This window comes from Vipera ursinii (assembly GCF_947247035.1).
Source record: "Vipera ursinii genome assembly, chromosome: 3".
Classification (NCBI taxonomy): Eukaryota; Metazoa; Chordata; class Lepidosauria; order Squamata; family Viperidae; genus Vipera; species Vipera ursinii.
The window spans coordinates 74,116,566-74,141,279 of NC_139516.1; the positions used below are offsets into that span (position 1 = coordinate 74,116,566).

General features: G+C 37.4%; 1 protein-coding gene across 1 annotated transcript in view; it reads left to right on the forward strand.

The window, feature by feature from the left end:
• Positions 1–24,714, forward strand: part of ST6GALNAC5 (ST6 N-acetylgalactosaminide alpha-2,6-sialyltransferase 5) — a gene marked incomplete at its 5' end in the record, with an annotated part of 77,214 nt that overhangs the window by 25,710 nt on the left and 26,790 nt on the right. Inside the window, one exon of the mRNA XM_083360242.1 lies at positions 12,943–13,022. Within this exon, the coding sequence (XP_083216368.1) occupies positions 12,943–13,022 (80 nt within the window). The remainder of the gene's footprint in view (positions 1–12,942; positions 13,023–24,714) is intronic.

Below are 24,714 nucleotides of genomic sequence, written 5' to 3' on the forward strand. Positions count from 1 at the left end.
ATTTTGGTTTAAATGTGCATTCCAGACATGTCCTTTTGAAAATACCTTTGATGCCAATGAATGCCAGTGGAAATCTTTTTCTTTGATGTTGGCAGGTGAATTTGTAGAAGGAAGTAAACTTTTTAAATGTGTTCGTATTAGTCCAGTTGAGAATTGTACATGTTTATTTCAAGTAAAAAAATGAGAGAAAGTTCATGTGATGAATGTGGTGTTATAGTTTAACAATTTGTCATGTTAAAGTAAAATCATTGGAAATCATGGAACAAGTTAGTTATGACTGTTTTAAGTATTAATGACTTTCTGATTTAATCCAACCTTATTATTATACGAAAGAAGTTGAAGCACAAAATTGAAAGAGCAAGTGTGGCATATTGATATGGTTTTAGGAATGGGATACGATTAAATCCTTTGAAACGTTTATCAATTTTATGTGGCTCACAGTTGAATATTGTACAGAAGGTCCTTGCTTAGTGACCTCATTTGGGACCAGCAACTTAGTATCTAATCAACCCAGCTGCTAAGTGAAGCAGTACATGACCACGAGAGGCTTATGATGACCACTTCCCATTTGATCATTAAGCAAGTGACCATAGGCCATTAATTGAGGCATGATGTGATGACAACTTACAATTTCCATTGACAAGTGATAACAACGTAACAATAGGACACTCTGATAATCATAAATAGCTATAGGTTCTAAAGTGCACAAATGTTGATTACATGACCATGGGGGTGGTTGTAAACACAAGGACTGGATGTAAAGTTACTTTTTCAGTACAGTCATAATTGTGTCCTTTATAAAAATAGTACTATTTTTGTTTTTATGACAGCTCTTTTTAGTAATAATCATTGGATACTTGAGAATATTGATACAATATTCTTAAAGTCTCTCTCTCCCTCTCTCTCTCTCTCTCAGACCCACATACACATGTACCTTTGATACCTTGAGTAGCCAGATATCACCTTGTGATAAATATACCTCTGCTGACTTTTTTTTTTTTGCTAAGAACAGCACAATCTTATGAGTGATTATTTAGGGGGGGCGGAAAACACAATAAAATTATAGAAAAGAAACTTTTGTGGAAAAATAAATAAACAAATGAACACATAAAGAAACGATTAAACTGTAATAGCAATAACCAGGGCTTTTTTTCTCATAGAACGCTCAGAACGGAGTTCCGGCACCTTTTTTGGATGGAACCTTGTAGGGTAGGCAAGGTGGGTTATATGATGTGTGTGAGTTCCGGCACCTTTTTCTTTTACAAAAAAAGCACTGGCAATAACAATAATATAATCTTAACAAAATGTTGATTAAATTGTGATGCCTCCTGGAGAAATTTGCAATAAATCAAAAGCAAGTCAAGCCTAACATATTCTGTAGAAACAGGATGGAACACTGGGTGTTGGCTGAATGCTTCTTTTTAACAAAAGCACGTTTCCTTTGAGTATGCCTCCAACAAGTTAAGAACACAATACTACAAGATGTTGAGAACACTGACCCATGATTGTACATGTTTCCCAGCAGGGTACGCTTTCTCCGTATCAGCTGTTACTGGCTTCAGTGAATGAATTGACTAGACAGTTTTGGACTCTGTTCAAGCAGTAACATCAGTTGCATTGAATAGTTGCCAATGTGAAGAATGGGCTGTGATTACAAGTAAAGCCTCCAGTCTCCAAAGATATGGAAGCATGTGACTAACCTGGAGCATAGAGTTTTGTTAAACTTTCATGTATTCTTATTTACCTGGCCAGCTAGGGACTACAATGATGAATAGTGAGTTGTTTGTAATGCAGTTCAGCCATTCTTCTCTTTTTCTGTGGTGAGCATAGGTTGCATTGCATCACTTCTCAGTGGTTAAAGGAAGTACAGATTTTTCACTGCTATTGAGAGTTAAATAATTTCAACATTTTATTAGTTCTCATTCTCTTTGCTAAAATACAAAAAGATGTTCCTGAAGCCAGTGCTTCTAAGGCTCAAATTAAAAAGAAAGCCAAAATCCAAACCCCCATTTGTAGTTATTTTCATTTTGCATAGTAAAATGTCATACTGAAGGAAGCCAAGTGCAGTTGCTGTTTTGTTCTTAATAATAACTAATTTGCTTTGAAATGCTATGGTAAGCTTGAGGAAGGAAGTAATTCTGTCAGAATTGATGAGAAGTATCGTGTGCATTAATTAAATGACGGCGAGATGTAGAATTTTAAAGCGAGTTAAAATTTAGTTTTGCAATTCACTTCCCTGAGTACAATGTCATTGACATTTCTTGCTTGGGAAATTAATACTGTGATTACTAATGAAAAAAGAATATTTGCAGAGCACTGAACTTAGCCTGTAAGACAAGGGGGAAAGCGTTGCTTCTTAGACAACAAAAGCAGCATAGAAACATGCATACACGTTCCTCCTTGTATCTGATACTTGATGCTTGCATTTATTTTATTTATTTATTATTTATTTTATTTTAATTCCATTTATATCCCGCCCTTCTCCGAAGACTCAGGGCGGCTTACAAGCTTAGCAGTAGCCTTCATTCTATGCATATGCCTGCTTATTAGGTCTTTCACACACACCCCAAGCGGCATTATTACAAAGTCAGCTTATTGCCCCCAACAATCTGGGTCCTCATTTTACCTACCTCGGAAGGATGGAAGGCTGAGTCAACCTTGAGCCTGGTGGGATGCGAACCTGCACTAATCTCAGGCAGCTGGTGTTACTTAAGGAGGCATTAGCCCACTGCTCCACCAAGGCTCATTTACTTGAAGCGTGTAGTCAATTAATAAAGTATTTTAATTAAAAGAGTAAATAAATGTACTGATTCAACACAAAATAGTAATTTGAAAAGAGACCAACCAACTTTTTTTCTTTCAGTATACAAATAGTCCTTAACTTATCACCATTCGTTTAGCAACCATTCAAAGTTAGAACAGTGCTAAAAAAAAGATTTATGACAAGTCCTTGCACTTCTGACTATTGTAATGGAGACAAGATAAGTTAAGGACTATTTGTATACTGAAAGAAAAAAGCTTGGTTGGTCTCTTTCAGTGGCGTAGCGTGGGTTGTCAGCACCCGGGGCAAGGCAAGTAATTTGCGCCCCCTAACACAGTGGGCGGCGACCCGGCGGCTCGGATCGGATTCACACAGCCAGCACTGCAGTGAGAGAGAGTGAGTGAGCCAGGCAGGGGCAGAGAGCTGCGAGTGCGAGCCCGCCCCCCCAGATGTTGCGCCCGGTGCAGCCGGCCCCCCCTGCACCCCCCACGCTATGCCACTGGTCTCTTTTCAAATTACTATTTACTGTTAACCAGTACATTCATTTACTTTTTTAATTAAAATACTTTATTAATTGACTATATGCTTCCAATACAATGAAGACATAGTCACATGGTCATAATTTGAGTATTTGACAACCAACATCTATTAACGATGGTTGCAGCATCCTGGGGCCACGTTATGGTCATTAGTGACCTTTCCAGCTGGACTTCTCACAAGGAAAGTCAGTGGGGAAAGCCAGATTTGTTTAATGACCGCACAATTCATTTAACAACAATCATAACAACTATGGGATTCACTTAATGGCCACTGTGATACACTTTATGACCCTGCAAAAAAGTTCTTAAAATTGGGCACAACTCCTTTAATGACTGCCTCACTTAGCAATGGAAGTTCCAGTCCCAATTATGGTTATAAGTCAAGGACCACCTGTATAGAATGCTATATTAGAGTTAACTCTAATCTACATTAAATTATTTTCAAGTAAAATAATTCTAACTGTTAGAATCTTAAAAAAAACCCTTTAAATTATTTGTAAATTTGTCTGGGAACTATGTTAGAATCTATTTCACCATCAGTGGAATTCATAAAAAAATGGCAGTATACCAACATTTAATGCAAACCAGAATAGAAACGTTAATGGTTTTGCATTTTCAGCAATTGTAAACCTTGTTTCTTGAGTGAATTCTGTGCCAATGAAACAGATGATATTTGAAGAATACATAGGTGTGTTTGCCAGTATGATAAATGCAAAATATTCAAAATTATGCATAATATTTGATTTTATTTTCTATTGGGTTATGTGGCAAGCCAATGTAGCTATTACAGGTAACTGAAAGTAGTGAGAGATATTCAACAGTATTTCTCAAAGAGGGTATTGCATAGAGACAATCAGACCTGATTTCAGTGGTCCTACATGACTATTTCATGCCAGGATCTCATTAGTTGATCCAGTTTCCTTTCCTGTCACTTTAGGGAGACACTCCTGTCTCTCCGAAAGCATTTTACTTCTCTAGCTCAGATCTCCATTTTGTATCACTCACAATAAGTGTGGCAGAGTTTAGAATACCCAGACAAAGTAATTGTAACCAAAGATACCAATCTACTTAGATTAGGTGGTAACTTAGGAGAGAGGGGGGAAAATGATCCAGCAAGATAGAAAAGCAAAGTGAACGTTACCAGAGCATCATTTAGTCGGCAGTGAAGGAACTTGATCCATGGAATGCAGGTCTTGATGTTAGAATGGCCTTTTAATCTACATGACTTCCTTTAAACATTTTTCTGGTTTGTACTTCTAATATTTTACCCATTTTGTAATCCAGTTATTTACCTGAGGAATTTCAGGAGATGTGCCCTTGTGGCACATTAGCCAGGCATTACTATAAGCGGTGGCTCAGTGGGTTAGGATGCTGAGCTTGTCGATCAGAAGGTCGGCAGTTTGGCGGGTCGAATCCCGAGTGCCGCGTAACAGAGTGACGAGTCCCAGCTTCTGCCAACCTAGCAATTCAAAAGCACGTAAAAATGCAAGTAGAAAAATAGGGACCACTACGTTGGGAAGGTAACAGTGTTCCGTGTGCCTTTGGCGTCTAGTCATGCCGGCCACATGACCACGGAGACGTCCTCGGACAAGCGCTGGCTCTTCGGCTTTGAAACGGAGATGAGCACCGGCCCCTAGAGTCAGAAATGACTAGCACGCATGTGCGGGGGAACCTTTACCTTTACCTTACTATAAGCTAGTTTTCCATAACGCAGTTCAGGTATATGGCATCCACTCTGACTTACTAAATCATCCCTTGTTATTTAAGCTGATGAGCATGAACCAGTATTTGTATAAAAATATCCAGAAATGTCAGGTTTTTTTTCTGGTCAGATTTGTGCTGGAAGCTGTGATTTGCTGAAGTCTTCTGCTTCAGCCCTCAGTATTGCCGCTCAGCATGGCTCTCTGCTATCAGTTTTTGTCATTTGTTCAATCAGCAGGATTCTCAAAGTCAAACCCCAATTCCTGCATGAAACTCCTTCCAATAACACAAAACACTTTTTTTTATGCTCCATGGTTATATTAAAGGGAGAAGAGGGTCTGGCAATTAGATTGCATTTATTATTCTAGAATAAAACACTTAGGCATCTTAATATTCAAATAAGCATTTGTTCACCGGCTGTGTTCCCTCTTAGTGAATACGTTCTCAAAACAATGGGGAAACGGGTTTTTCAGTACATCTACAGTGGTTGCTTTTACTTTTGTCTACACATTCTGTTTAAGTATGAGCAGCACAGGAATTAATTAGTATTCATGAAAGGAGAAGCCTATTTACTCTGTATAACACACTCACTTTACTTTTATTGCATAAAAGAAAGGGATTTCTCTTTCAAGCAGATCTGCTTTATCCTTGCTCATATTTATCCTTAAGCACATCAGATTTTTGTTTCTTAAGTAAAACTAACATTTTTTTTCCTACAGAAGGCAAACAAAATATGCCTCTGGTTGCTGCTCACCTTCAAGCTGCTAGCCTTTCTGAAATGTGAACTGAAATAGAAACTGAAGAGAGAGACTTGGGGCAAACTCATTGGAACTGCAAGGTTAACTATTGTGTTTTTAGTATGTTATAATCAAATATTTATATGGTTGGCATCACCTAAAGGTTATATGAGGTGGTGATAACCTTGTGTGATTTCCAGTGCCAAAAATCATTGAAAGCAGAATTCCTATGCAATCTAATGAGCACAGATATGATGAGTACTGTTGTGCTTGGTATTGCATGTAGGGTTAGAGTTAGGGTTAGAGTTAGGGTTAGTGCAGGGGTCTTCAAACTTGGCCCTTTTATGACTTGTGGGCTTCCAGTGCCCAGAATTCCTCAGCCAGCGTGCCTGTCTGAGGAATTCTGGGAGTTGAAGTCCGCAAGTCATAAAAGGGCCAAGTTTGAAGACCCCTGGGTTAGTATATAGATTTTTATTTTTTTATTCAGATTTTTAAAAATCCACCCTTTACAGTATTATTATTATAAATAACTCATGGCAGCAAAATACCTAATTTTCGTTCTCCTTCTATTTCTCTCACAACAACAAAAACTTGTGAGGTAGGCTGGGCTGAGAGAGTATGACTGGCCCAAAGTCAACCAGCTGGTATTCATGCCTAAAATGGGACTGGAACTCACAGTCTGTTGGTTTCTAGCCTGGTGCCTTAACCCCTAAATATACAACCACTACATATATAATGTAATTATAGAGAAGTATTAGATTTATGAGGTATTTATAAGGAACAGATTCTGTCATTAATCTATCACTAATTGTCTTCTGTTAATGTACATAGCTATGAATATGGTGTACTATCTACTTCTTAGTTTATTTATTTACCAAATTTATATCCTGCTGCAACTGCAGGACTCTCATCATCTCTCAAAACAAGGATATACATAAAAACATTAGACAATTTAAAATCCAGACATGACATACCAAAGATTATATACCGGTAGTTAAAATCTACAAATTGTTAATTCTTGAGAAGTCAGATTATCATCCACAGGGCCCATCCACCAATTTTTGTTCTAGCAACAGGAAAGCTAATTGTGTCTCATAGTATGCTTTGAGAGCAGAATTAGGCTGCCAGGGCAAAAATAGCATTTCACGCACAGTCGAAAGATAGTTAATCTCATGGTATTCATTTTGTTGTTACTGCATGGCAGTGATTGGGGAAATATCTGGGCATAGCAAAGTAGCATGCTAAGGACCACATGGAGTTTGTTTGTTTATCAAATTTAGGTACCATCCATCTCATTCACAGAATGATTCTGAATGATCTATAGCTGAAAACATGAAAATCATATAAAAATATAACATGTCAGTAAAATGAGACCCTAGTAAAAAACAAAACAAAATTGAAATAATTTAAAATTGAAAAGTTGGGGGAGCACCTTCAAGGCACCTAACCACCCCAAGGTTTCATGCCATTCTGCAAGTCCCATGTAAGTTGGCAAAGCCCGTTCTTTACACCCTTCCAAAAAACCCAGAGAGCAGGGGCCTGCCTCACCTCTAGGGGAATTATATTCCAAAGGGTGGAGACAACGGCAAAGAAGGGTCTCTTCCTAGATCCCATCAGTCAAAATTCCTTAATTGATGAGGTCCTTATCTTCCCTGGGTGACGTCATGTGAGGAGCGTAAGATGCTTCCTAATTTGTTATATAGATAGTCCTTGACTTATGATCAGAATTGGGACTGGAATTTCCATCATAAATCAATGGGGTCATATGTTGAATCATGACCGGATACAATTTCATGCCAATTTTTACTATGGTCATAAGTCACTGTGGTCGTAAGTGTGAATCCAGTGTCACCAATGATGTCTTTTGCAAATTGCTATCATATGACTGCAGGATGCTGCAACTGGTCATAATGAAAACTGGTTGCCAAATTGTAGTCATTTGATCATGGAGGCAGGGTAACAGTTGTAAGTTTAAATTTAGGTCATAACTGACTTTTTCAGAGGCCATTGTTAATCTGAACTGTAATTAAATGAATGGTCTATAACAGGGGTGTTAAACTGCTGGCCCACGGGCTGGATGTGTCACAAGGAAACTGCGCCCACCCCATTGCCGGCAATGGAGAACAAGTTCCAATACGCTGTGTGATGTCACATGACATCGCGAGTTTAACATGTCTGGTCTATCAATCAAGGACTACCTGAACAGTTTTGAGGATATATGCACTCTCTCTGATTGACAATTTAACAATCCTACTGTGAATATACTGTAACAGCAAGCTTGAGTTTGGATAATCCACACAATATGGATTATTGCAGGGGTCTCCAGCCTTGGCAACTTTAAGACTTGTAGACTTCAAAGCTGGCTGAGGAATTCTGGCAGTTGAAGTCCACAAGTCTTTTAAAGTTGCCAAGGTTGAGGATCCTTGGATTATTGTATATGGGATTCAAAGTATAAGTAGTTCTACAATCCATATAAATCATGGATTCATATATAGATACAGATACATCACTGTACAGGTGCAGGACTGGTCTTATTGCACTTGGAATGATTGTCAAATAACTCTTAATGAAATGTGTACAAAGTCTACTATATTGAAGTACATCTGAACTCTAAAATATTTGGCCTATAAAAAAGTTTATATCCTACTGCTTCTATACCAAATAAAATATCAAATTTCCCAGCCTAAAAAATAATTATCTTTGCAACCCGATACAATCTATGCAAAACATCTCAGGTAGTACAATAGGGCTGTGACCCTGAAGTAATTGAGTTCTTTCTGAAAAGTAATGGAAGCTAGGACCCTTTATTAGCTTACACAACTGTGTATATTATTCAGTAGTTAGTTTTTTCTTTGCTTTAAGGGGGAACCTGAGCTAAAAATCTATTCAGTAACTTTCATTGAAATTCAAGAATGTATTTGATGCTTTACGTTAATATCAAGTAATTATCTCTAGCTATAATAAAATAAAGGTCAAGACTGGTTCTAATTCTTAAGATGGAATGCTGCGGGTTTTATTCAACATCTTATTACAAAAAGTGTGAGGGAAAGAAAAGAGAAAAAATGCATTCTAACAGACTCCAATACAAATTTTTCATTGATTGGTTCTTTTGATCTGTGATAGTTTAATTTTGTTGTACTGTACTATCTTAATTGAATTAAAATAAACTCTTGGTCATTTAACCTAGAATGCAGATTTCCTATTTTGCAAGTTTCATTTTTGGTTCCTTTTGAAGTCCCTGTCATATGAAAATATAAAATCCCGATAATATTTACTGTTAATATTAGTATCAGATTAGAACTCAAAAATGAGCTAAATAGAACTTTCATGTTGCCTCTTCTGAATTTCAGTGCTTTCTTTCAGGGACTAATCTCATAGTTCAAGTGACTAAAACAGGAAATTGAAGGTTTAGCATAAGAAGGGAAAAGATTTTTTTTATTTAAAAAGTTTTACAATACATTTTAACTTTAATCCCCCCCTCCCCCACCCCTTAAGTGTCTACATTAAGGGTGTCAAACTGCCTGGCTGCAGGCTGGACACATCATCCAGAAGCCACGCCCACCCCATTGCCGGCAATGGCAAAACTGTCCTGATACGTTGCGTGACGTCATGTGATGTAGCGAGTTTGACATGTCTGCTCTACATCATTATATTAAAAGGTGACAAAATTTAATTGGCTTAAATTTCTACTTAAAATTGCTATTGTTTAATAATGAACAAATCTGCACATGCTTATTTGATTTATTTTAGTAATTGCATGACATTATTCAAAATTATAAATGTATTATAGATTTAAAAATTATCTTGCTAAAGGAATACACCTGAAATACAACATGTCATTAGTGAATATTTTTAATTACCACAGAAGTATTTCATAGTAGGTGCTGGTCACTTGAGTGATAAATAAATATAAAAGAAACAGATTTGATAAACAAGGCCTTTCTGTTGTACAATTTGTCATTTAAATTCATATGATAAATATAGTTGTTACAGTGGTCCTTGATTTACGACCATTCATTTAGCAACCATTGAAAATTATGGCAGTGCTGAGCAAAGAGGCGTATGACTTATACTTATAGGTGCTGCAACACTCCCACAATCTTGGCCTGCTTCCCCACCTTGCTGGGTCCCACACCCTTGCGCCTTCTGGCCACCCCATCATCCCATACTCTACATCAGCTGATTCTCTTTCAGAAAGATGATCTTCAGTAATCTTTTTGGAAAGGTGATTTTTTTTGGAAGCTTACAAAACAATGCCCACTTCCAGGATGGCATTAAAACTAGATGGCTTTTGTATAGAACCGGTGGGGAATCTTGGCTCTTTTATGACTTGTGGACTTCAACTCCCAGAATTCCTGAGCCTGGCTCGGGAATTCTGGGAGTTGAAGTCCACAAGTCATAAAAGAGCCAAGGTTCCCCACCCCTGGTATAGGAAGACCGTGTGGCACATGGGCTGATTCTCTTTTGGAAAGGTGATTTCTGAAGATCATCTTTCCAAAAGACCACTCAGCTGATGTGTCATGCAGCATTCCTGCAGAGTATGCCTTGTAGCAATCTAGAAGTGGCCATAATCTCATGTTCCACCCAATGACAGTAGTGAGGAGAGCCAGAATTGTGATTATTAAGCAATTACTTGAGCATCTTGCTTAATGACCACAACAACTTATGACCATAATTCTAGCTCAATTGCAGTCATAAATTGAGGACTACCTGTACTTCATAACCAGCTACTTGTTGACTTCTGTCTCTAAAAGGAGTATACTGTAAACAACTCAGAGTCACATGAAACTGCGAAATGGGCAGCAAAATTTTTGGATAACAATCCTGAAAATTTATTTGTGCTACTTTTTGTTTCTGGAATGACTCTTTACATTAGTATTTAATCTCAGTATTTTATTTACCATAGTTGATTCTGTAAGTTCAAAAAGAAAAGTATTTTTCTTGCGTTTAGCTGTTTTTATTTTGCTGTTTAGCAATGTGCTTTAGGGCCCAGATTTGTGTTGAAAGAATTCACAGAAAAAATGTTTGCCATAATTTTTTTTATTTGTTTAAAACCTCAGTATCTATAGGGTGGGTTGGGGTCAGAAATGTCAAGATGGTGAATTGCAACTGTGCAATTGAAGTATGTAGGTGTGGGCAATATTGATACATGTACAAAAGCAACTTGATGGCAGATTTGTGATTTCCATTCTTGATGTTTTGGACAACCCCAATCCCCTTGTAGACAGCCAAGTCTCAGAGCAATTTTCTTAAATAGCAGCAGTAATAGCAGTGTGAATGTGTATATTTTCAGGATATTTATATATTTAGGACAGCTGGGAATAGAAAGAAAAATCTGAAAACTCCATGCGAAGGACTATATCTGTGTATTCAAATTTTAATTTTCCCACGATCAGTATGTCCAACTTTTGACAGAATATCAAGTATATTATCAACTGAAAAGTTAAACTCCTGTAAGTTTATGAGCGAAGAATAACAACTAGATAAATCCGTAGCATTATTGATTCTTTTTGTGCTTATCCACATTTGTTTTTATATTTTGTTTTCATTGTCAAACAGACTTTGCTGATTTTTAAAAATACTCACACTAGTTAAACTAGTTCAAGGTAATTTATCAACAATGTTGAAAAAATGATTATTTTTTTAACTTTAGTATACTAATTTTGAGAAAGCCACGAAGACATTAAAGTTGTAATCTTTTAATCAATACTGTTTATAGCTAATTATAACTACTGTGCTTTTGGGCAAATCAGAGTGGGAGCACATGTTTTATGTAAAATGTTCTGTAGTAATATAATTACGTGTAGATATCTTTTTAAAAAAACATGAAGCCCATTTGGTTACGGATGTGTTATTTTTTTCTCCTGAAAATAAATTGGAAAGCGACCATGAAGTGTACATAAATTTAAATGTAGCACTGATCAGCACGTTTTAAAGCAATCTTGAATAGCCTTATAATTGAATAGCCTTATAATTTAGGATGATGGTACGATTTCTACCTTCCGTAGCTGTATGTAGATACAATAATTTCAAATGGGAAATAATCCATCTTCATGTATTTGAGGCAACCCTTTAAATATACTGTATAAAATGGGGGCAATTAAGCTGACTTTGTAATAATGCCGCTTGGTGTGTGTGTGAAAGCCCTAATAAGCAGGCATATACATAGAATGAAGGCTACTGCTAAGCTTGTAAGCCGCCCTGAGTCTTCCGAGAAGGGCGGGATATAAATGGAATTAAAATAAAAAAAAATGACTAGCAGCTAACAGTATGAACTGAGCACTGACTTACATTTCTTGTATATTATGTATGAATGGTATTGATAGTATTTATGGATTCTGTTTCTTGTGGCCCTTGGTCTAGTGAAATTTAATTTTAAGTTAGCTATAGTGTAATTCTAAAAAAAACTATTCAAGATTATAACTTTAAAAAATAGATAGATAGTCGATTCAGCCTCACTGGGCAAATTTTATGCCTGTAAAGGCATGAGCAAATTAGAAGTACTAGATGTTTAAAATACTGCTGGCCAGTGTTATTTGAAGAGTACGATCTAAAAACAAAAGGTTTTATATCTGACATTATTGTTCATTTGTGAAATGGATATTAAAGGCAATTTCAAGTTTAAAGTGCTTTCCTCACTGGTGTAGTTAGGATAGTTCCCTATGGAAGTAACAGTGAACGTTCTTATAATTTTTTTTACAACACTACGAATATATAGTAGCCTTATAAGTGTTTTTATTGTTTGCAGGAATGTTGCATATTGAGTCATCCATATGTAAAGCACTAAAAACCTTTACACTGTAACATTTACAGTGTTTATTATCAAAATGTTTTTAATTTATACATTGTTATAATTTTCTATGAAGCCTTTATATCCCTATGTAAATAATTTTCCTAAAAATTACAACCCTTGAAATAGATCATTGAGTAATTTATACATATGAAAAATGTAAAATATCCATTGATTTTGATCTATCTTTTGGAGGTTGGAGACAGGCTTAACAAAAAAACAGGTTTTTAACCTTTTTCCCAAAGGATTTTTTCTTTATCAGGAATTGTAGCTAAATTGACACTGTACAAGCTTAAATAGTCCTCATATGTCATATTTGAAAAATGGAATTAATTTGTTAAGAGCCTCTGAGAATAAAAGAAGAAACATGTTTGGATTATGGGTTTAAAATAAATCCTTTTGGGTTTGTTTTAGATCAGGCTGGAAAGAAGGAAGAAATGCACAACATGCAACTATGTTTGTTTGCGGAAAATAAAAATAATAATTAGGACTTTGTCATGACAGGATATGCATCTAATCAATGAAATGTCTAAGAACAGGTAGATCAGTATGAACAGTATGCTCCAACACTGGAACTTTTTAAGAAGAGACTGGACAGCCATTTGTCCGAAATGGTATAGGGTTTCCTGCCTGAGCAGGAGGTTGGACTAGATGACCTCCAAGGTACCTTCCAACTATGATTATTATTATTATTATTATTATTATTATTATTATTATTATTATTATTATTATTATTATTATTATTATATGATTGACTGGCACTAATGGTTGACACGGGTTGCTGCCAGCATCCTAGGTATCAACTGGGTATCTCCTTAAAATGTAAGATGTTCCAAGCAGCAAAGTTTTTTGTAGCTTTGCTGGAGTTATTGCAGGAAGCTGCAATTTCCTGATGTATTTTGCAAAGTTTTTGGACATAGTTCCCAGTGCCCCGATAACAATGGGTATCACTGTTACATGTATGATCCATAATCACGCAGTTTTGATGGCCAGGTCACGGTATTTCATAATTTTTTCCAGTTCTTTTTCTTTGACTCTGGCATCTCCTGGTACACCAATATCAATCAACTGTATGCTTCGGTTCTCTACGACTGCGATATCTGGCGTGTTGTGTTCCAAATGGCGATCTGTCAGTATTCAGAAGTCCCACAAGATCTTCACCCTCTCATTCTCAACAACTTTTTCCACCCTATGTTCCCATAACTTTTTGGACACAGGCAAGTCGTATTTTTTACACAATGCCCAGTGGATTAGTTTAGCAACTCAGTCGTGTCTAGCTTTGTAATCAGTTTGCGCAATTTTGCTGCCCTCACATATTAAATGTGAAACAGTGTCAACTTTGTCATTGCAAAGTCGGCAATTTGGATTGTCAGTAGATTTTTGTATCTTTGCTTTCATGTAGTGCTTGTTCTTGAGCAGCCAGTTTTAAGCCTTCCGTTTCTTGATGGTTCCCATCTTAAGCCATGCCCATGTCAAGTTGTTGTCACATTTTCCTTCAATGTTTTTCAAATGCTGTCCGTGCAAAGCTTTGGTTTTCCATCTATTTAATCTGTCATCTAGCCATTTTTCCTTATATTCTGCCTTTGTTTCTGTTATTTTTATAATGCTCTCTGTTTTCACAGCCTGCAGCAATTTTTCTGTTCTTTGATTCACATAGTCATTCAAACTTCGTTTTTCTTCTTCTATAGTTTGGTGGATTTGCAGTAGCCTTCTGCCCCCTTTTTCTTCTTGGCAGGTACAACCTGTCGATGTCACTTCGTGGCTGTAGAGCGTGGTGCATGTTCAAAGGTTTATGTGTTTTCTGGTCTAGGTGTTCCAATTCAGCCAAAGTCCATTTGATAATTCCAGCTGGGTAACGTATCACTGGGACTGCTCATGTATTAATGGCTTTAATTATATTTCCAGCATTCAGCTTTAATTTTAGTATTTTGCGGACTCTCCTGATGTATTTTGTGTTGACTCTTTGACTTTTCCATTCAAGATGTTATCTGCTTCCAATATGCCTAGGTATTTGTAACCGTCATCCTTTGCTAGTGCTTTCATAATACTTCCGTTTCCCAGTTCTATTCCTTCTATTTTTCCCATTTTTCCTTGCTGCGTGGATAATATAGCACATTTTCCAAGTCCAAAGTCCATTCTGATGTTGCTGCTAAACAGTTGAACTGTGTTGAGTATTGATTCAAGTTCAGTGTGGCTTTTCTCATACAGTTTTAAGTCATCCATGTATAGTAGATGGTTTATCTTGCCATGCTGGCTTAATATGTGGTATCCCAGTTTTGTGTTTTGTAATATTATTGTCAATGGAATTAATGCGATGTTGAACAGTAGTGGTGAAAGTGAGTCCCCTTGGAAGATTCCTTGTCTGATGTTGATTTCACCAATGTTCTCCCCATTTGCTGTTAGAACTGTTTTCCATTTTTGCATATTTGCTTTCAAAAATGTACAGATGTTTTTGCTGATTCCAAAGTTTTCCAAACACGCATTAATCCAACTGTGGGGTAATGAGTCAAATGCTTTCTTGTAATCAATCCTCGCCATATTTAAATTGTTGTTGTTGTTGTTGTTGTTATTATTATTATTAATTATTATTTCTTTGTTTTGGAGACACCTTGAGTTAATTGTAAAGCATTCACAAGCTTGACTATTGCATATACCTAAATTGGTTCTTCCTTTCAGAATAGATAAAATTGGCATAAAAGATAAATTGATAAGCTGTTTTAAGAACTAAGTTTATGGTTAATCTGATATTCAAATAGCAAGAAAGATTCTTCATGGTGATGTGAATCTAATTCCTAAAATATTTGTATATATTTTTAATGAATGTCAAATGTTCCTGTAGGATTTTTTTTAACTTTCTTTTAGCAGCAGCATTATAGCACAAAGGTGTTTTTTTTACCAGAAAAGAATGCAACTAAGCTGTTTTCAGCATATGAAAGTAAATTTCATTCAGATCAATTGCAGTCATCAAATGCTATCATTCAAACTAAACAAATTGTGAAGAACTATTTATTCATTCATTTATTTAAATCATTTATATTACTATCAAACTAATGACAAAAACTCTGGGTGGTGCATAGAGATTCAAAACCAAAAACATAATTTTAAGAATAGAAAAGCAGGAGAACCTATACCATCACAGGCAGGTGAATGTCCAGTCTCTTCTTAAAAAATCTCCAGTGATGGAGCGCCCACGATTTCTGGGGGTAAGCTGTTCCACTGGTTGATTGTCCTCACTGTCAGGAAGTTTCTCCTTAATTCCAGGTTGCTTCTCTCATTATTCAGTTTCCAACCATTGTTTCTCATCCTTTCATCTTCCCTCTTTGTCTTGTGGCAGCCCCTCAGATACTGGAACACTGCTACATGTCTCCCCTATTTCTTCTTTTCTTTACACCAGTCAAATCTAAGTCCCGTAGCCATTCTTCGTATGTTTTAGTCTCCAGGTCTTTGGTCATCTTAGTTGCTCTTCTCTGATTTTTTTTCCAAACTCTCAGCATCTTTTTTGTGATTAGGCAACCAAAATTGGCTGCAGTATTCCAGGTGTAGTCTTACTAGGGTTTTATATTAAAAAGAGCCATAAATATTTCAAGATGTAATATAAAAGACTGAAAAGAGTACAAATTATTGCGAAGGCAGAATGTAAGAATTATTAACCGATTGACAATATGAAAGTGACAATGTTTATTTCGGGGATTCAAAGTGTACTGGAAGACAAGAAATTTCTGGTTTCCTTTATTAACTTTACATTCAAATGTCTAAAATACAGCTGTTAGTGATTTCTGTTGAATGAAAATTGCTGCTCAAGAAAATACATTTAGATATGTTTTCTTGAACCATGGATATCTTGTGAAAAACGTGGATTTGGTTTTATCTAACCCTCTAAGCAATTTTCATTTCTTTAGCATTTAAGAAACTGTCAGTATCCAAACCATTAGGGAAGAAAGCACTATAGTTTGAGGAGTCAATGCATAGAAACTATTTGAGAATAAAATGTATTACATGTACAGTATATATTTATACACATATTTCTATACTATACATTAAAGGTAAAGGTTCCCCCGCACATGCGTGCTAGTCGTTTCCGACTCTAGGGGCCGGTGCTCATCTTCGTTTCAAAGCCGAAGAGCCAGCGCTTGTCCGAGGACATCTCCGTGGTCATGTGGCTGGCATGACTAGACGCCAAAGGCGCACGGAACGCTGTTACCTTCCCACCGGAGTGGTCCCTATTTTTCTACTTGCATTTTTATGTGCTTTCGAACTGCTAGGTTGGCAGAAGCTGGGACGAGTAACAGGCACTCACTCTGTTATGCGGCACTTGGGATTCGACCTGCCAAACTGCCGACCTTCCGATCGACAAGCTCAGCGTCCTAACCCACTGAGCCACCGCATCCCTTATACTATACATTAGTTGTGCACATAGCCTATTTGATCTAATGGTTAAGGCACCAGCCTAGAAGAAAGCCGGACACTGTGAGTTCAAGTTTTGCTGTAGCCAGGAAAGCTGCTGGGCGGGTTTGGGCCAATCACTCTTTCTTAGCGCAACCTACTTCTCAGGGTTGTTGTTGTGGGAAAAATAGCAGGAGGAAGGTATATTGGAGATGTTTAATGTCTTGTGTTATTGGTAAAAATAATAAAAGGCTGGATACCAAAAAAATTAAATAAATAAAATAGATATAAAGTAGTCTATGTGCTCCATTTCAGCACAAAGTATTTTTAAAGTTCTACATCCAGTAGTAAATATATTTTAAATATTTGCTTTCCTATTGTTCCTATATAATTGTTATTGCTGAGTACCTAGTAATCATTCTCATTAAACTCTAGGTAATTTTCCTTTTTTTTTTTAGCTGAAGTGAGGTATGTGATACTTTAAGGCATAATACATACAAACATGATCTTGCTGAATTTATTCATGGGAACATAAGCAGATTCATTTCTGGAAACTATTTCAAACTTTATTAGACAAATTCCTTGTGTGTCCAACCACACTTGGCCAATAAAGAATTCTATTCTCTTACTGGTAAAAGTTAGTTGATTATAGTAAACTTCAGTTATTCAGTTGATATCTAAACCTATTTTCCAACATAGTCGAGTTTTCTATCTGGACTATAATTTCTTTTTTCCTCACAGTGAAAAGCTTATATCCAATCTAATCCAAATCACTGTGAGACTCATCAAAACAGTAATGTCTTTTGGCTCATGTGTCTCTGCCACAGTTACTGAATCCTATTTTGTTCTGTTACGTGATGGAGTTAAAAACGATCATGACTAGAAGACAATGATGGAAGATAAGACTATGAATTTATCCAGTTCCCCAAAATTCTACTCCAATATAATCAAGAAACAAAACAAAGACTGTGTAAATGTGTTGAAAGTGTGATAATTTGAGCTGCATTATCTGTGCCTCAGATGAAAACTTTGATTGATTTGCTCTATGACCCATTTGTTTGTATTACCCATGTATTCCCAGGAGTCTTCTCCAACACCAAAGTTCAAAAACATAATTACTCTTCCATATTGCTTTTCCAAAGTCCAACTTTTGCTTACACAGAGTATCACATACAAACCACTGCCCGTGCAATTCAGATCTTTGTACATATATGCACCTCAGAGTACCTGAATAGTTTTTGGAAGCCTTCATAGCTAACCTACCAAATACTAGGTAGTGGCATACAGGTGAAACTCGAAAAATTAGAATATCGTGCAAAAGTTCATTTATTTCAGTAATGCAACTTAAAAGGGGAAACTAATATATGAGATAGACTCATTACATGCAAAGCAAGATAGTTCAAGCCATGATTTGTCATAATTGTGATGATTATGGCGTACAGCTCATGAAAACCCCAAATCCACAATCTCAGAAAATTAGAATATTACATGCAATCAATAAAACAAGGAGTGTACATAGAACAATATCAGACCTCTGAAAAGTATAAGCATGCATATGTACTCAGTACTTGGTTTGGGCCCCTTTTGCAGCAATTACTGCCTCAATGCGGCATGGCATGGAAACTATCAGCCTGTGGCACTGCTGAGGTGTTATGGAAGACCAGGATGCTTCAATAGCGGCCTTCAGCTCTTCTGCATTGTTCGGTCTCATGTCTCTCATCTTTCTCTTGGCAATGCCCCATAGATTCTCTATGGGGTTCAGGTCAGGCGAGTTTGCTGGCCAATCAAGCACAGTAATCCCACGGTCATTGAACCAGGTTTTGGTGCTTTTGACAATGTGGGCAGGTGCCAAGTCCTGCTGGAAAATGAAGTCAGCATTTCCATAAAGCTCATCTGCGGAAGGAAGCATGAAGTGCTCCAAAATCTCCTGGTAGACGGCTGCGTTGACCCTGGACTTAATGAAGCACAGTGGACCAACACCAGCAGATGACATGGCTCCCCAAATCAACACAGACTGTGGAAACTTCACACTGGACTTCAAGCATCTTGCAGTGTGTGCCTCTCCATTCTTCGTCCAGACTCTGTGTCCTTGGTTTCCAAATGAGATGCAAAAGTTGCTCTCATCAGAAAAGAGGACTTTGGACCACTGAGCAACAGACCAGGTCTGTTTTTCTTTAGCCCAGGTAAGACGCTTCTGACGTTGTTTGTTGTTCAGGAGCGGCTTGAAAAGAGGAATACGACATTTGAAGCCCATGTCCAGGATCCGTCTCTGTGTGGTGGCTCTTGATGCACTGACTCCAGCCTCAGTCCACTCCTTGTGAAAGTCCCCAACACTTTTGAATGGCCTTTTCTTGACAATCCTCTCCAGGCTGCGGTCATCCCTGCTGCTTGTGCACCTTTTTCTTCCACACTTTCCCCTTCCACATAGCTTTCTATTAATGTGCTTTGATACAGCACTTTGGGAACATCCAACTTCTTTTGCAATTACCTTTTGAGGCTTTCCCTTCTTATGGAGGCTGTCAATGATGGTTTTCTGCACAACTGTCAGGTCAGCAGTCTTCCCCATGATTGTGATTCCTACTGAACCAGACTGAGAGACCATTTAAAGGCTCAGGAACCCTTTGCAGGTGTTATGGCTTAATTAGCTGATTAGAGTGGGACACTTTGAGCCTAGAATATTGCACCTTTTCACAATATTCTAATTTACTGAGATTGTGGATTTGGGGTTTTCATGAGCTGTACGCCATAATCATCACAATTATGACAAGTCACGCCTTGAACTATCTTGCTTTGCATGTAATGAGTCTATCTCATATATTAGTTTCCCCTTTTAAGTTGCATTACTGAAATAAATGAACTTTTGCACGATATTCTAATTTTTCGAGTTTCACCTGTATTTCTTGACTGCTGGTTCCTTAGTGGATTGTAAAAGAGAAAAGCTATCCTTAGTATCTTCAGTTTCAGTTATCTCAGTCATCCAGGTTATGGTTGCCTCAAAGATGCTTTTTACAAAAGGCAACTGGACTTTCTTGGTTTTATCTTGAAAACATTTCGCTTCTCATCCAAGAAGCTTCTTCAGTTCTAAGGCTAATTTCAGTTGCTGTACTGTTGTCATTAGTTTAATCTTCATATTTAAAAGTTTAGATTTAAAGTTTCATTGCTGGAGCTCGCAGATCGTTTGCATTTTCATCTATCAGAACAGTTCAGGGCTTACTTTGAACATAATACAAAATTATGGTTTAGCACAGGGGTCTTCAAACTCGGCCCTTTTATGACTCATGGACTTCAACTCCCAGAATTCCTCAGCCAGCATGCCTGGCTGAGGAATTCTGGGAGTTGAAGTCCATGAGTCATAAAAGGGCCAAGTTTGAAGACCCCTGGTTTAGCATTTTGAATTCATACACATTCTGATGTTTTAATGAATAAATACAATTTATTGAAGCAAACCGATTTCATAAATCACAGTTTATAGTAAACTTCATTGAGTGAGCATTGTTGAGTATGCATATTGGGTTTGGGGTGACACATAAACTGCAAATAGTTTAAAATAATACACATTTCCAGTAAAGCTTTGAGAGAAAAGGGTTGAATATTGAATAGAGGAAAAGGAATTGAGAAGCCTAAGACTGACTTATGTAAGGCCAAATGATAATTTATAGAGATATATCCAGGGCTTTTTTTCTCATAGAAGGCCCAGAATGGAGTTCCAGCACCTTTTTTAGATGGAGCCTTGTAGGGTAGGCAAGGCGGGTTGTATGACGTGTGAGTTCCGGCACCTTTTTCTTTTACAAAAAAAGCACTGGCTATATCTGAATGTTAGTAATAAACCATTATTTTTTTTTGTGTAGAAAACTAAACAAAAATGATAGTTTTAGAATACACAAGTATAAAAATAATGGTTATAAGTAGTTGCTATCACATTAAATACATATGTCACCATCATGCTATAAAAGCTAAATTTTACTTTCTCGTTTTGCATATTATTTGATAGCAAGTCATAATAATTCTCACTTTATGACAGTTCTAGCATTGTACATTGACCACTGTGCAGAGTACAAAAATTTCCTAAGTTTAATTGGTCAAGGATCTCTGAGGTCAGTTATTGAAAGGCCTACATATAATAAATTTGTACATTTGTAACATTTCTATTCCTCTAAGTCAGACATGTCAAACACAAGGCCCGGGGGCCGGATCTGGCCCGCGAAGTGGTTTCATGTGGCCCACGAAGCCATCCTGGAAACAGTGTGCGAATGGCCCCCACTGACTTGGCCCCTGTCCAGAGACCCTCCTTCTGCCAGAGACCCTCAGATCTGTCCCCCCAGGCCCCCATAGGCACCCTTGATGCGAACGATGTAGAGCTGGCCATGCCCACCCAGTAGGCCATATGCACTCTAGCCACGCCCACCCAGCAGGCCACGCCCACCCTGGCCATACCCACCCGGCCCCCTGAGGGCAACCGCAATGCTGATGCGGCCCTCAATGAAATTGAGTTTGACACCCCTGCTCTAAGTAATCAGCCAAAATGGTGGCAGAAATTATGTTGATATATTTTCAAGTTGCATTGCAGTAGAACCTTATTTATTATATTGTATAACCCATGCTAATTAGTAAGAACATGTCCTTTCAAGACTCTGAATTATAAGTATAGGGTGAATCCAATTTTAACTTCATAATTGATGTTTCTCTGTAGTTCCATAATTGTTTAACCTTGTCAGACTGTCCCCATGTGTTAGTGTGAATTTTAAACGTAGTATTCATTGAGCTTAATTTATTTTCCCATCTAATAGAACTCCCACTTGGAGTTCTTGAAATGTATTAGATAAGCTCATGCAGTGGGTATTGTTTTATCATTTGCTAGCAGTTACTTGAATATATATGACAGAATTATAGTAGCCTCTCAGATATGTTAAGTAAGATACAAAGGTAACAAAGACCGTATATTGTTCTGTCCATATTGCATTTAATGTAGTATCTTGGAAGTGAATATAATAAAACTAGGATTGAAGATACTTCTCTTAGATCACAGGTGTCAAACTCAATCGCGTCACATGACATATCGTGATGTATCGCGATGTTTTTTGCCTTTGCAGAGCCGGGGTGGGTATGGCACGTGACGTATCTGGCCTGCGGGCCACCAGTTTGACACCCTGTCTTAGATAATTCTGCTGTCTCCTTATATTTCTTATGGACTTCCTTGTGGCCTTAGATGAGGCACAATTGGCTGGAACAATAGAAAGGACTTATCACAGTCACTTTCAGGATGTCAGTATTTTACCTCTTGAGGATTTTTTTACTTCCTCTCCAAGATTTTCTTTTCCACTGACTTTTCTTGTTTCTTACTTTTTTGGTTAAGGAAGTGTTTACATGATTGGATAGAAAATTATGTAATGTTTTTAATCTTCTAATGATGTTTACATATTTACATTTTTTCCTAGTTAACCTTGAATTTAATTGAACATATGTTGTCTTGATTGACATAAATATATTGGGAAGTTTTTATGTTTTCTAAATTAATAATAATAATACATGCGTAATAATATATATTAGTTGGGCAGTTTCAGAATTGTATCAGTCAGGAACACAACTGGCAAACTGGAGAGGCATGTTAAACTAAATATCTCAAATAGCTAATCATTCTTGGAATACAGTAGCCAAGCAATTTAAAGCAAGGTTTTTTTTCTCTCTGATTCTGAACTGTTAAAATAATGTTAGGACTATTACTGAATCTGAAAGCAATTACTGTAAGATTTACTGAAAAGAGATGAGTGGATTCCACAGATACATGATCCAGAGCACTTTGTCAGTATTAATTTTACTACTGCCAATTTCCATTGCCCTATGTTTTTATTCCATTTTAAACCGTGCAAAATAAGTCTGTATTTTTTGAACTGTCATGTTGGGAAACATTCAGAATTTTTTGAATGTTTGTTTTTCGTTTAAATTTGGCTCCTGGTGGTTTACATACGCTGTAAATATCCAGGCAGTTTTCTTGGCAGTATGTGTATCCATGAACTTGCGAATGGTCTCCTTTGAAGTTCTAACATGAGATGCTCTGCTTAGCTCTCTAAATTAGCCAAGACTGGCTATGTGTTGCCATCTATGTCAGAGGTCTCCAACCTTTTGGGCACCAGGGACCGGTTCCATAGAGAGAGTTTTTTCCGCAAACCGGAGGGTGCGTGGTTTTGTGTGCTACCAGCATCCCACGGATGGGGCTTTGCTTGTTTGTGCGGACTGGTTGCTGGCATGCTGTGGCCTGGTACTTGTGGACCAGGGTTTGGGGGACCCCGATCTATGTGACACAAAGTATTTACAGTTTCCTACAGGGCAATTTCCAATTAGGCTTTTGAATTGCTTGAACATTGTTCTTAACCAAAGCATTTTGAATGTTTTAGTTAAGCAACTTTCAATTCATGATTGGAAAACCCTTTTTCACATTTAATTATCAAACTAAGTCAAATAAACATGATAAATCAAAATTTAAAGCAATGTTATATGTTTCCGTACAAAATGCCTTTGGGCTTGTATCCAAAGACATGGATTCTTTCTTCCAAAGTAGCATTGCTTCTTGACGGAAAATCTGATCAAAGCTGCTGTAAGTTGATTTCTGAATTGTATCATGTCTGCCAGGGGGAATTCAGATAGTCCTCGTCTTACGGTCATGATGAAGCCTGCACCTTATGGCAGGCATGTCAAACTCGCGACGTCGCGTGACGTATCGTGACTTTTTCCCCATTGCTGGCAATGGGGTGGGTGCGTTTTCAGTATGATGCATCCGGCCCGTGGGCCGGCAGTTTGACATGCCTTCCTTATGGTATCAAGTTGTGTTGGTTGTAAACTGGGTCAGCATGTGACCCACCCAATTTGATGACAATTTTTTGGCAATAGTCATTAAGCAAATCTGCAGTTGTTAAGAGAACACTATAGATGTTGAAAAAACCCACTGTTTGCTATGGGGAAGTAAACCCATTTTTGGGGAAAAAAACATTATAAATCATGATCATGTACAGAAAACAGCTGTAAATGCAGGCCAGTTGCCCAGCAGCCATCAAAACTTGAATTGTAAGTACCTTTTTTGGGTACTTAAGTTTGAATGGTTGAAGGTTGAGGACTACCTCTTAAGCTGCCTTCTTAAATGGCAGTTGAAACATGTTTGCAGAGAATATTTCAGTGTTACTGCTGGATTGAAGCGTCCCTGCACAAGGTGCCCTTAAGAAAGAAATAGACAGGTTTTTGAAAGAAAAAGCAACGAGTGGCTTCAGATTAGAATAGCTATATATTTGCAGTTAGGTTGAAGGCTGTATATCTGAAGGCCAGCTACTGAGAAATTGGTGCTAGTAGTCATTACTGCATACTTGACTAGACACATTTTTGCTCTACTACACCACCAAATATGTTAGAAACATGTGCTGTCTATTGCTCCACTGCGCTGTTTTCACTTTTTAAGGATGGGGGTACCTTTTAGATGGAAGATGGAGCATATTTACCGGAGGTAACTGCTGGTAGCTTTATTGAAATTCAATGCTATTTATTTGAGCTAAAAAAATCAAATTTCGTCCAGGTTTGATATTGCATAAAAAACTACATGGACACTTTTAAAGGCAAACCACATTTCTTTCTTGGGAGCCTGCACATCTTCATCTGCATAGCACATTCCTCCCTTATTTTCCCTCTTTTCCTCTCTCATTGCGTTTTCCTTCTTTTCTCTGATTGCTTTTTCTTCTTAGACCATTACATTGGTTGATAGGATTCAGTGATAACCTGAAGCTATCTGCCTCTTCAATAATCATGTGATTGATGCTAATC